At 42.2% G+C, this 13116-nt stretch overlaps 1 protein-coding gene across 1 annotated transcript; it reads right to left on the minus strand.

The window, feature by feature from the left end:
* Positions 1-366: 366 nt before the first annotated feature.
* On the minus strand, positions 367-10604 carry hand2 (heart and neural crest derivatives expressed 2; the record flags this gene model as incomplete). Its single annotated transcript, XM_079498223.1, has 2 exons — positions 367-468; positions 9930-10604. 2 exons carry the CDS (start codon positions 10602-10604, stop codon positions 367-369), a joined length of 777 nt encoding a protein of 258 aa, XP_079354349.1.
* Positions 10605-13116: the final 2512 nt, after the last annotated feature.

Raw genomic sequence — 13116 nt, forward strand, 5'->3', positions numbered from 1 at the left:
ACAGACAGACAGACAGACAGACAGACAGACAGACAGACAGACAGACAGACAGACAGACAGAGGGGGGGGGGGGTGAGTTGTTATTATGGTATAATCTGTCGGTCAGTGAACTATCTTCTTCATGTAAATAAAGTGTGATTGACAGTCAGTGGGAGGAGGACAGACAGCAGGCTGTTGTCGCGGTTAACAGGAACAGTCCGTTGTTTGTGTTGTGACAGCACGGTCGCACACACATCTCACACACACTCACGCACACACGCACGCACACACGCACGCACACACGCACGCACGCACGCACGCACGCACACACGCGCGCACGCACACACACACGCTAGCCTATAATGTTTGTGGTCAGACGTGCAGGTGTCATTGTTTGAGCTCCAGGGCCCAGACGTGCTGCGGCCAGCCTGTCCGTCCTTTGGTCTTCTTGTCCCCCTGCAGCGGAGCTGTCGTCTTCAAGACCTCCACCTGCATGGTGGACGGAGACAGTAGGACATGTAATGACACATTGCACAGGCATTTGGTTCCATACACTCTCAGACCTGTTGTGGTCAGTCAGGGCTATAGCTCTTTTGTGTTTCTGGTGATACTATTGTCCGGTCATTTTACATGTCTGTGGCAAGCATTTAATTTTGACAAAAATGTCCACCACAAGTCAGCATGGTAATGACCCCTGACACATGGCAGTCTGTGGTGTAAGCAAGCCCTGGTTCACAAACACTGGGTTGGCCCATTTTTAGGGGTACCTGTAGTTATTTTCTTCTTTTTTTACGTTTGGTTTTTAATTATTACGTTTTTCATGAATTAAAATAAAGATTTCCAGTAATTTCATGAAGAAATAAAAGAAAAATCTAAGGAATTCCAGGACTTAGAAAACAAATGTTTAAGAAGTATAGTGAAAATAGCCAATCTACATCTATTGTAGATCTGCTATTTTCACTAGTTTGGGCAAACATCTAATATCTCGTTTTTGTCTTGAGCTAAAACGTTTGGGAACCAAATGGTATAAAAAGTAACTAAGTACATTTACAGTAGGCTATACTGTACTTACGTAAAATGTTCACAATGTTCAATACTTTTACTTCTACTCCACTCAGAGGCAAATATTGTACTTTTTAAATGATTTGAATACTTTAGTTATAGTTAATTTCTACATGTTTTATTTATTTTATTTATTACACAACTTCAGACCTATACTCTATATAAATGCAGGCCTTTATACATAACTCGGCCCATTTGAAAATAGCATAAGTACAAGCTCACAACACGTGTTGTGAGCTTGTGCTATTTTCAAAGACAGCCAACACATGCTTTTTGTGAGCTTGTAGATCTGCTATTTTTTCAAAGGATATTTTAATATAAATGGGACCTTCTGCATAATGATTACCTATAGCTACATTGTACTTACTTTCGTACTTTTACTCAGCTAATTTGACTTAACAGACTATTTATAGGCCTATAGCCTACTTTCACTTAAGTAAAATGGGAGAGAGAGAAAAAAAAAGAAAAAACTTCCATCACTGAAAGTCCTGCAGTCCGTTACTTTCCCCAAACAAGTAGGCCTATGAAGTAATTACAATTCCCAAAACAGTGTAGCCTTTATAATTATTATTAATCATTAAGTTGTAATGAACGTATACTTTTGACAGAGATTTTGGTCGTAATGGGTCTAGGCCTATAGAGCTCAGCTCGGGTGGTTTCAGGATGTTGTCACGCGCTAAAACAAACTAACATTTTTGCGATAGCAATGTAGGCTAAATGGTGCTTGTGCATTACATTCATCCATTCACACGCCGATGGCGGAGGAAAACATGAATGTTACAGGAATGTTACCTCCTTTATGATTTCCTGCTTTTTATAGGCCTATATTTGTACAAATGTACTGATGAATTGAAAATGGTGGACCCTGTTGTATAAACAACTGTACAGCTTTATGTAGTGTGTGTTGTGCTTTCATGAAATTTACCCATTCTGCAAATACTTCAATCAATCAATCAATCAATCAATCAATCAACGAATCAATCAATCAATCAATCAATCAATCAATCAATTAGGGGTTCAGAGAGTCTTGCTCAAGGACACTTCGACAATAGACTCCGGGATCGAACTGGGAACAGGCTCTAGAACGACACAACTGAATGTTTTTTGCTGAGCGAGACTGTCTCCTTTGTACGGTATTCAGCAAAACCATGCATGCAGTTGCCTATATTAAGCTGCATCGGTTTAGTTCTAAACCAACGCTATAGGCTATATGCGTTCATGCAACCCTTTCTTGAGATTGTTGTCTCGGTTAGCCATGCAGCCTATAGGCTACATATCGATAAATTAATCCCACTCTTAGGTTTTTGCACTATATGACTTATAGGCTACACAGCTATATCTGCATTATAACTTATTTTTTGCCATTTATAATGCATTTTACTTGGATTATATTTTGGTCATCTTCGAGTTTTCACTGCGACCGTGCGACGTCTTAGAATCTTTGAATCTATAACTTCAGAGACATCTGCGACATAGAAGTCCACACGTATGGACAGGGAACATTAATGTATAACAACAGTGATTTGACTGTTGATCAAATTCCTATATTGACCTGCAACAACCATGCAAGCTATATATTCAACATGAGTCTGCGTAATAGGAAACAAACAGGCACGTAGCAATAGGCCTACAATCCCAGTGTTTTTCATTTACATATTTGTCTAATACGTGTATATATAGGCTCTGACTACCTGTTAAAAAAAGACATAGCATACATGATACCTACATAGGCCGGTATATGCCTCATTTTTGAGAATCGGTCCTGCAAGCCAAAAACATTAAACCAACTCGCCAATATCCGAATTACATGGAAGCATTTAGCAGACGCTCTTAGAGCGACTTACAAGTGCGACATCATGAGGATAAGCAGAATAATCTTGAACTCCCACCGTATATTATCTTTACAATTCTTCGTCTAAAAGAAACGTCCCATGATTGCGAACAATTACTTCTGATAGGCCTATTTAATGGACGGCACCCAAATAATGACTTTATTTGGGATGTCATGTGCATGTCCCGTTTGTCACGGACAGAAATGACAGCTGTCACTAAACACACGGCACAATCAAAAGCATCGTTAAGCCCATGAGACAAATCGTAAAAAGTCTATAGGCCTATATGTCACGTCGATCCATATAGCTGATGGCTCTAATAAAACACGAGTGTTTTGCTTTGGCTGTAATAGCAAAGGCGATAAGCCTAATTTATACTCGCTGTCGCTGGCGGACAAATAACGTGATCTGCAACCTCAACAACCAGTCGCGTATTAGCCTATAAATTAAACTAATAGTCTAACATTCCCCCCGCATTGGTCGCGGACAGAACAATGAGGATGATTTGTCAGATAAATTACTGTGTCGTTTTGTGGACATCAAGTGTGGTAAACCGTTATTAGCGTATAATTTAGGCTATACACGCGCTGCAGAATCCTCGTCCAAGCCAATTCCCCAAATTTCGTCTTTTTTTTCTTCTTTTTTTTTTCAAAAGATTTCTACAAAACATCACACATCTTCATGAGTTAGAGTTAAAAACAAATTCAAAGGATTTTTCATAAAAAAAGGGGGGGGGGGGGTATTAATAACCGCAATAATAATAATTCAAATGAATGATATACCTAAATTATAATACAAATGTTTAGCAACTAAGGCTACTATAGGCCTAGTGAGAATTGCAGAGCTGCATGCTATTTTTTCCACCATGTGGGTCCCGCGGGCATGAAGCATCTGATTTCTCTCATGGGTCTTGACTGAGGCTGAGCGAAAACATTTGGGAACCATGAGTGCTCAATATAATAAAAGCAACCAAACAATACATTTTTAGCAGTCCGAAGAGGATACAAATGGAACCCTGTGGGTCCATTGGCATTGGGTTCCATTTGTGTCCTCTTTTGCTTCGGAGATAATTTGTCTGGGTGACCCGAGGCAGCTTAGCATAATGGTCCTAATGGTGAGGTCAGAGGAGGACTTCACTAAAGCCCTTATTAGGCAGCACCGTCTTTAGGCTAATAGAGGATATATAATATACCATGTCCCTCTCAATAACAAAAACACACTGATTGATAACTGAGATCATCACACACACACACACACACACACACACACACACACGCACGCACGTACGCACGCACGCGCGCGCGCGCGCACACACACACACACACACACACACACACACACACACACACACACACACACACACACGCACACACACACGCGCGCGCAAATGCAGTTGTATTACTGCTTGGTATTAGGATAGGTTATACACGTCGTGACGGCAACGAGTTTATCGAGAAGTTATTGAGTTAAAGAGAGAAAGTCAACGAGGCATCTCGTGATGTCTTTATGCTCTCGCGTGATGTTTGCTTTGACATATAGGTCTACCGTAATATCCGTGAGTGATTCATTTCTATATTACGTGTGTAGACTAAACGGCTCCACATGCCAGCATAAGGCCCTGCACATAGAATACACTGCATCCTTCACTGTGTTTTAACCGCTGCTAAGCATACAGGGTTTTAAGTCTTCAATATATACTTAGTAAGTAAACTAATACTTAGTTGGCCGCTGAGTCGGCACTGTATTGGTCATCTTTTTTGTCCTCTTTTTTTGTCCTTTCTTTTTTATCCTCTCTCTACACTATAATCTTTTCGACGAAAGGCTTCGGCTATATATTTTTGCCGAATTTGTTAACTCGAGTGTAATTTTGTACACTCTCAGAGTTACACAGTGCTGGAATGCTATAGGGCTCAAGCGGTTCATTTCTTTAAAGTACTACTCCAGAGAAACGAACCACTTGAGCCCCATACGAGTTCGACAAAATTCGCTCAAAATAGACATTCTGATTTACACGTAGTCTCGTGTCGTTTCTAAATTCAACGAGCCTATATATACACACATTGTTTTTTTTAAATTAAATTGTTACAACGAAACTGAAACGATTCAACCTGATTAGACCTAAATCCGTCTTAATGGCAGATGTAATATTTAATATCCATATATATAACCCGATAATAAACCAAGAGTCAGTCGTACATGCGTTATAGTGTGTTGTGTTGCGTTGTGTGTGTTGCTCATCAATGGATCACAATTATTGAACTGAGAAATGATATACTCATTAAACGCTTAATGAATAATGAATAAATTAATGGAATAATTAAATAATATTTATTAGGCCAACTTGATTCATTATCTTGAAGCACATATAGGCCTATAGACAGTCATGTTGGTCAACAAGCGTCAGCTGGCAGCTATAGGCGCGTGCTCAAGGGCGTGCGATCCGTGCTCACTATACAAAAATACACCTATGCCTATAGCCTTATGTTCTCCAAATAATAGGCTGTGTAGTGATATGCCATGCGTTTAGCCTCCGGTCAGGGCCGAAACCCGAAATATCAAATCTACAAGCTCACAACCACTTTGTGATGCAACGCGCTGTGAGCTTGTATATCTGATCTGCGGCTCACGGCCATACGACAGAGTATATAGGCCTATATTATATGAGCTATTTCAGGCACTCTGGGCTCCATGTCTTGACCCTTGTGACCTCCACACTGTGATTCCATTGAGAAAACAAGTCAAGTGGCTCTCTGCTTAAACACTGTTTATAGTAGGCTAGTGGTGTTTGCAGTATGACGGCGACGGCTATAGCCGACCCTAGCTGGCGCTATTCAACTCCGACCGACGCCCTTATGATGGTGTTTAAATAAAAAATAACCCATATCAAGATCCGGCTGAAGCCGATTCTGCAAATGTCTTGTAAATCAGTTCAGTATAGGCTAGTTCTTATAAAAATGTTAAAAAATAGCCAGATGTATAGGCCTATAAGCTCGCAGCGTGGCACGTGCTGTGTAGAAGGTGTAGATCTGCTATTTTTTTAATTTCTGTTTGTATATGCAACGTTTGGTATATGAAAATAAAACAATTTTGGCCTATAGGCCTACATCATATGATATTGATATGGCATAATATTACATTACAATTATATTAGGTCTATTATGCCTCTGATATGAATATCCCGTGATTTCATATTAATATTATATGATTGATCGATTAGCCTGCATGCCACAGCATTAAGCATTATATTATTACATAGGCCTACATTACATATACAATATATTATTTGGAAATTATTTTAATATTTCGGGCCTATATTGTAATTCTATTTTGTTTTGCATACTGTAACAGATCCATATATCCATATACCATATACCATATACCATGGATATATATACAGTTCCATATATTTAGATGTATAGAGATCAAAACCTAGTCTGTATTTTCTTTGACAATGAGATGCACTTTTTTCTCTCCAATTAACGGCGTTTGTGTTTGAACGCACGTGCCTCTAACATAGCAGCCATTCATCCCAGCGCGATGTTTATAGTACAATATTACTTTCTATGGTGCAGTCAATTATTGCCTTATAGTTATGACTGTCCGTTAAAGCCGTTAAAAGTGTTAATGTTAACTCTGAGAGTGTACAAATGGGACAAAATGGGCCCGCACTGGTCCCATTTGTAGGATATACACTCCCAGAGTTATTATGCTTAAATTAACCTTTCACAGGCCGGGTATTAGGTACGTAGGGTAGAAACCAAATGTGAAAATAGGCTTTTTAAATTTAACTGCCAGTGTTCATACACCAACATGTTGGAATAGTCACTCATACACTTGCATATCGTATATGCTATACTTATTTTGTTTTGTTTTTTTGCATGGGAACCCCCTTGAACGACCTCAAGTCCCCTTGGGAGGCCCCGAACCCCACTTTGAAAACAAGTGGGTCAGCGAAAATGTGTTTTTTTTTACACCACGATAAAGAGAACTTATACACAGCATCGACCATTCACATTAGACATAACACATTTATAATATACTCAGATATATTATTGCGATTTATTATATGCTAATCTGCATGCTACCCCTCAAGTGTGTGTGTGTGTGTGTGTGTGTGTGTGTGTGTGTGTGTGTGTGTGTGTGTGTGTGTGTGTGTGTGTGTGTGTGTGTGTGTGCGCGCGCGTGCGTGCGTGCGTGCATGCGCGCGTGCGTGTGTACCCATATAATACATAGTTATAATACATTTCATATATGTTTCATATTTGTCATGTTTATATTTATAGTTATATATAGGCTATCTGAGTTGTGGACATATCTCTCAACATTAGGCTGTATGAATGCAGTCTGCAACCCGCAAGGAGACGGAAACAACTGATTCAAGCGTTTTTGTTTTTGTTCTCAAGCAGCACAAACTGAACATATACCTTTACGTGACATGTTCGTAAAAATACACTCACATGCCGCCGGGATGGCGAGTGTTTGTTATTGTGTAAGCACCATGCACCTAAAGGTGCATGGTGCTTACAAGGCCCAATTTGTAAGCACTATGTCTATGTGTATTGTTTTGGCTTATTATCATTGCTGTATATGGTGTTCGATGTGTCATTCTGCATACCTTCACATTTCAACACAGATCACATTAGTGCTATAAATGTATAGGGGCAAGCCGCAAATAAATCCAAAATGAAACCTGCGGAAAGGTTACTAAAATGTTGATAGGCAAACATGCGTGTTGTTGTTGTTTGTTTATTTTTAGATATATATTTTTGTGTTTGTTTCGGAGTAAAAAAAAAAAAGACCACCGTAAAGTAAAATCCAAAGTTTTCACAGCTAGGCTACAATAAGACTGTTTTTTAAAACTAGCTTATTTCTATGCGGCGGCATAATTGCATGTGTGAAAGGAGCTTTTATTTTGACATCACATATAATTACGGCGGTTGTACGGCAATAAAAGTCAACGGTTCGCTGCGGCCATTATGATAATGCATGTCTGCTAAATTATTGTTCTGTTATTTATGCCTCTCTCTCTCTCTCTGAATCCCTGATTTATATCACGAGCACAGAAACAGGCACTTATAGAGGCAATCACAACATGTAGATATAGGCTAGCTATGTAATAGACCATAGTCTGTATCACACTCGCACACACGCGCGCGCACACACACACACCGCACACACACACACACACACACACACACACACACACACACACACACACACACACACACACACACACACACACACACACACACACACACACACACACACACACACACACACACACACACACACACACACAGATAGAGATTGGTGCACGCGCGCTTAAAGCCGCCAATTAAGGACGGGCTATATCAGCATTTGGCAGGAAAGTGCTTATATGCTATAGGCCTAATATAGTCATACAGGTCCATCCATTACAATACCCTGATAATGTAACTCTGAGATATTACAAATGGAACCAAATGGACCCGACCGTATAAGGATCCATTTGGTTCCATGTGTAGGCTACACTCTCAGCCATGCAGGGTTACAAAATGCAAAATTGAACGCCCAAACATAGGCCTACTAGACGACTTACCAAAACGACCGGCTATAGCATAGCCTATAGGCCTACGTCGTTCCAGTTCAGATTCAGGCACGCTAAAGTGCATGCAGGGTAAGCTAGTGGCAGTGCGTTCGTATTTTATCGCGTGTGTATAAGATAGACATGATATATTGCCATGGTTAATGGCTTCTCCTTTCTACTGTTTGACCCCCCCCATCCCTTCCACAGTAAACATCGCGGCCTTTTAGGCTACTGTATTTTTTAGTTATAGTCCCGCAAAACGCGCACATATCTTGAAATATCTCAAATTACCTATGCATTCATGCTCTCCTATGGGTCGATCAGATGTAAGTGGAATTCTTATTTTCATAATTTACATTTTGAGCTATAACGAACCATGCATGTAGGCGCACATCTCACAATGCATTGTACAATACAACAAATATCATAGAAAATAAATGTCCAAAAGTCCTGTCATCTCCTCTATTGTGTCCGTTATATTTATAGCGACATCATCTTGTTATACTTTATTTACAATAGGCCTACCTTATTATAAAAGCTGTTAATGCGTTCTTAACAGTATGCAAATAGTGGTTGGAGGATAACACAAAAAGCCTTAAGGGCTTGTTTCCATTGTGGTCATGCGTATTCAATATTCATCAAGGTCACCCATAGCCTACTGTTGTTGTTTCTATATCGCCAACAAACACGCTATATAGCCTATAATTCTTCTCTAAAAAAAAAAGCAGCTATGGGCTGCGACGGCGGCGAGAAGGCGTCGCTCGCCGATAACAACAGATTCTTATGATGACAGATATAACAGATATACACGCAGCTTTAGGCCTGTAGACAGAGCGGGGCTGATGTGAAGTGGGCTCTGTCTGCCGACCTGACCCTCACGTCGGCAAGAATGCTAGGAATTGATCTGGCGAAGATAGAGCTGTTTTCACTTAAAGTTAAAGTTGTTTTCCATGCAGCAACACTAAACTCCCCCAGAGCCTTTAATTTGTACATTTGTATACTGCAAGGGTAGACATTATGCAACCAAATGGGGTCCATTTAGGTTACATTCAGAGTACCCTTTTTTATACATTCAGAGAATGCATGGTTATATTTTTCAGAAAACCAACCGTTCAGTATAGGGCCTATACTGAACCTATACTATAGCCTATACGATAGACTATATAGCATACGTTGTTACATTTTGTTGTATTTGAATCCTTTCACAATTACATTCTAAGGATTTCACTCGGCCCTCCAAATAAAATCCCTCACATGAATATAGGGCAATAAAACGCTATAACATTTTAATATATTATATTCAAATGCCAAATTGCTCATGCAAAATTTTCATGCACTCTCTTTTTTTTACTCCGGTTTTATGTCTCAATGGAGAACGCTTCATATTTTCCGTAAATCACTTTGAATCGCCTTCGTTGTTTCCGTCATGTGTGCCTAATAATACTGCCATACAAAACAACCTTAATACAAGTGTATTTCCCTGCACGTACCGCCTCTCTCTTCCGTCTCTCCTCCTTGCTGCCCTCGGTCTTCTTGAAGTCGGCCTTGAAGGCCTCGGTGTCCCCGTGCTGTCCGTCCTTGTCCAGGATGTCCATCAGGTAGCCTATGTAGCTGGTGGCCAGCCGCAGCGTCTTGATCTTGGACAGCTTGGTGTCCGCCGGCACGTTCGGTATACACTCCCTGAGCTCCGCGAACGCGGAGTTGATGCTCTGCGTCCGGCGCCGCTCCTTGCGGTTGGCCGTCGGCCTCCGCTTGACGGGGCGGCCGGGGTGCGTGTGGTGGTGGTGCATGCCCCCCGGGCTGCCGTTGACGCTCAGTCCGCCGTGGGGCACCATGGCGCCACCGCCGGGGCCGTAGTGGTGGTGGTGGTGATGGTGCGAGTGGGGGTCCTGCAGGGCGCCCGCCGAGGACCCGCCGCCGCTGCCGCCGCCGCCACCGGAGTTGCCGCCGTGGTACTCGGGGCTGTAGCCGGCCGTCGCCAGGCCGTACTCCGTCGGGGAGACGTCGGCGTGGCTGATGAGCCAGCCGGTGAAGTAGGGCGCCCCGCCGCCGGGCTCGTCGTGGCCGCAGCGGCCCGCAGCCGCCGCCGCCGCGGCGTGGAACGAGTAGTGGCTGTCGTGGTGGTGCATGACCGGGTGGTGCGGGAAGCCCGATACCAGGCTCATGGTGCACCGTGCACGGCACGCGCACGCACGCACGCACACACACACACACACACACACACACACACACACACACACACACACACACACACACACACACACACACACACACACACACACACACACACACACACACACACACACACACACACACACACACACACACACACACACACACACACACACACACGCACCCGGGATGCTGGCCGCACAGCGGGAGATTCACTCCGGTTGTTATGAACGGCTAGCGGTCGGATGTTTTCCCGTTGAATCTCTCCATCGTTTTTTTGGACCGCTATAGGCCTATATACCGAGGGGGGAAACTTATAACATTAAATAAAATACAATACGAATAATTCGTCCGATCGATGGTCCGACTCCGGAATCCTCCTCCTCCTTCTAAACTCCAAAATAATAACTTCCAACTCTCCCGGTGAAAAAACAAAAAAATAAACAAAAGCAAAGCCACTAGTTGAAGTAGTTGGGACTATGCAGGTCTCAGTGGTTGGCTTGTAAATAAATAAGAGTCACTTACAGGCGTTCTGATCATCATTCTAAGTTCTAACTGTGGAAACGGGAAGAAACTCACAAAAGTTGGCCATTCCATTATTTCTCAGTGTCGCCGCATCTGGCGTCTATAAGCAGCGTCTACAGACGAGACGACCCCCCAAATAAATCCCCCACAAAACAACCATCCCCTCTCCTCCGATCCACGGGCACACGAAGACGGAGGACAGACAGCCTCGGAGGAGCCACTCCGGGACGCATGGAGTTGGACGATTATATAAACATACAGCACACCCCGCCGACCCCGGGACGGCGAACGAGAAGCTGAAAAAAATAAAGTACCCCCCAAAACCCCCCCGTTCTTCCAAATGTCCTCCAAAATAGACCGGCAGCCGGAGAGAGGCTCTGCGGGCAGGCAGGGCTCCGATCCAGGGGGAGAGGACTGCACACAGTCGGCGGTTATGTTTCTTTTTGGGGGCATCTGCTGGCTCCGACCGTTTGATCCAGAGTACATTTCTTAAAAAACGTCATTCTTTACTACCGGGGCGGGATCACACAACCCGGCCCGTCACAGGCCGTGAGCAGCCAATAGCAGTGGAGGAGAAAAAAAGTATTTACTCAATACTGAAGTATTTAAAAGTAAGAATTAGGCTACACATTTTTCTTTAGGCTAAATAAGTGGATCGCTGTATATAGGCTACTGAAATTTGGAAATCCCCCCTTCACACATAATATTAATGATTATTAATAATTCATAATAATTATTAACACTTAGACTAAATAGACTAAATCTAAATGACAATACAATAGAAATACAGCGTATACTTATTAATTAATAATACATTTTTATAACTTCAGGTCTAGGCATATAGCTTACAAAAGAAAAGAAAAGAAAAGAAAAGGAAAGAAAAGAAAAGAAAAGAAAAGAAAAGAAAAGAAAAGAAAAGAAAAGAAAAGAAAAGAAAAGAAAAGAAAAGAAAAGAAAAGAAAAGAAAAGAAAAGAAAAGAAAAGAAAAGAAAAACTTTAGCCTATACAGTACTTGAGTAAATGTACTTAGAATATACTGTCGTGCTGACTCGGAGCTCCGCCTCAGAGCGAGGGGCCTCCTCTCCTCTGCTCTCCTCCACAACCCAAGCCTGGATGGAGAGATCTATGTTTACTCGTCCTTAACGTCAATGGGCCAGCTAAGTAGGACCTGTTGGCACGCACGCACGCGCGCGAGCGCGCTCTCTCTTTTTCTCTCACACACACGCACGCACACACACGCACGCACACACGCACGCACGCAAACACACACACACACACACACACACACACACACACACACACACACACACACGCACACGCACACGCACACCCACACACACGCGCGCGCGCGCGCATCTTAATTATTGGCCATTATAAGATCGTCAGTGAAAATGAGATGAGTCTGGTCTCGCTTGGCGCTAAAAAGAAAAAGCTGAAGGTAAATAATACGATACCTCCTACTAATATTAAACTCTCCTCCGTTGTGATTGTAAGAAATTATAGCCTACCGCCGGGGTCACAGTGCTGGGTCTGGCCTGCAAAGCGACACCGCTTCTTTCTTATTTAACATTTCTCTGCTGTCTGCTGCTTAAGATTAATTACATTACGTAATTTAGATAGATAGATAGATAGATAGATAGATAGATAGATAGATAGATAGATAGATAGATAGATAGATAGATAGATAGATAGATAGATAGATAGATAGATAGATAGATAGATAGATAGATAGATAGATAGATTACGGGCCTTAATCATGAAGATGAATGATGTAGCCTATAGGATATGTGCTGTGTTTGTGGTATTAGGTATATAAGCTGCTTTGTTGTTTTATGTGTTAGGCCTATTATAAATTACATGTTGCTTTTGCGCCAGTTGCATTATTTCATCCCCGGCCAAAGATAAATTGTCCGTTGATCCTTAATAAGGATAAGGATGTTCGGCGCACGGCCGCACGACACCGTCGTATGGAGCGAAGCG

The sequence above is a fragment of the Electrona antarctica genome, assembly GCF_951216825.1.
Source record: "Electrona antarctica genome assembly, chromosome: 4".
Lineage (NCBI taxonomy): Eukaryota > Metazoa > Chordata > Actinopteri > Myctophiformes > Myctophidae > Electrona > Electrona antarctica.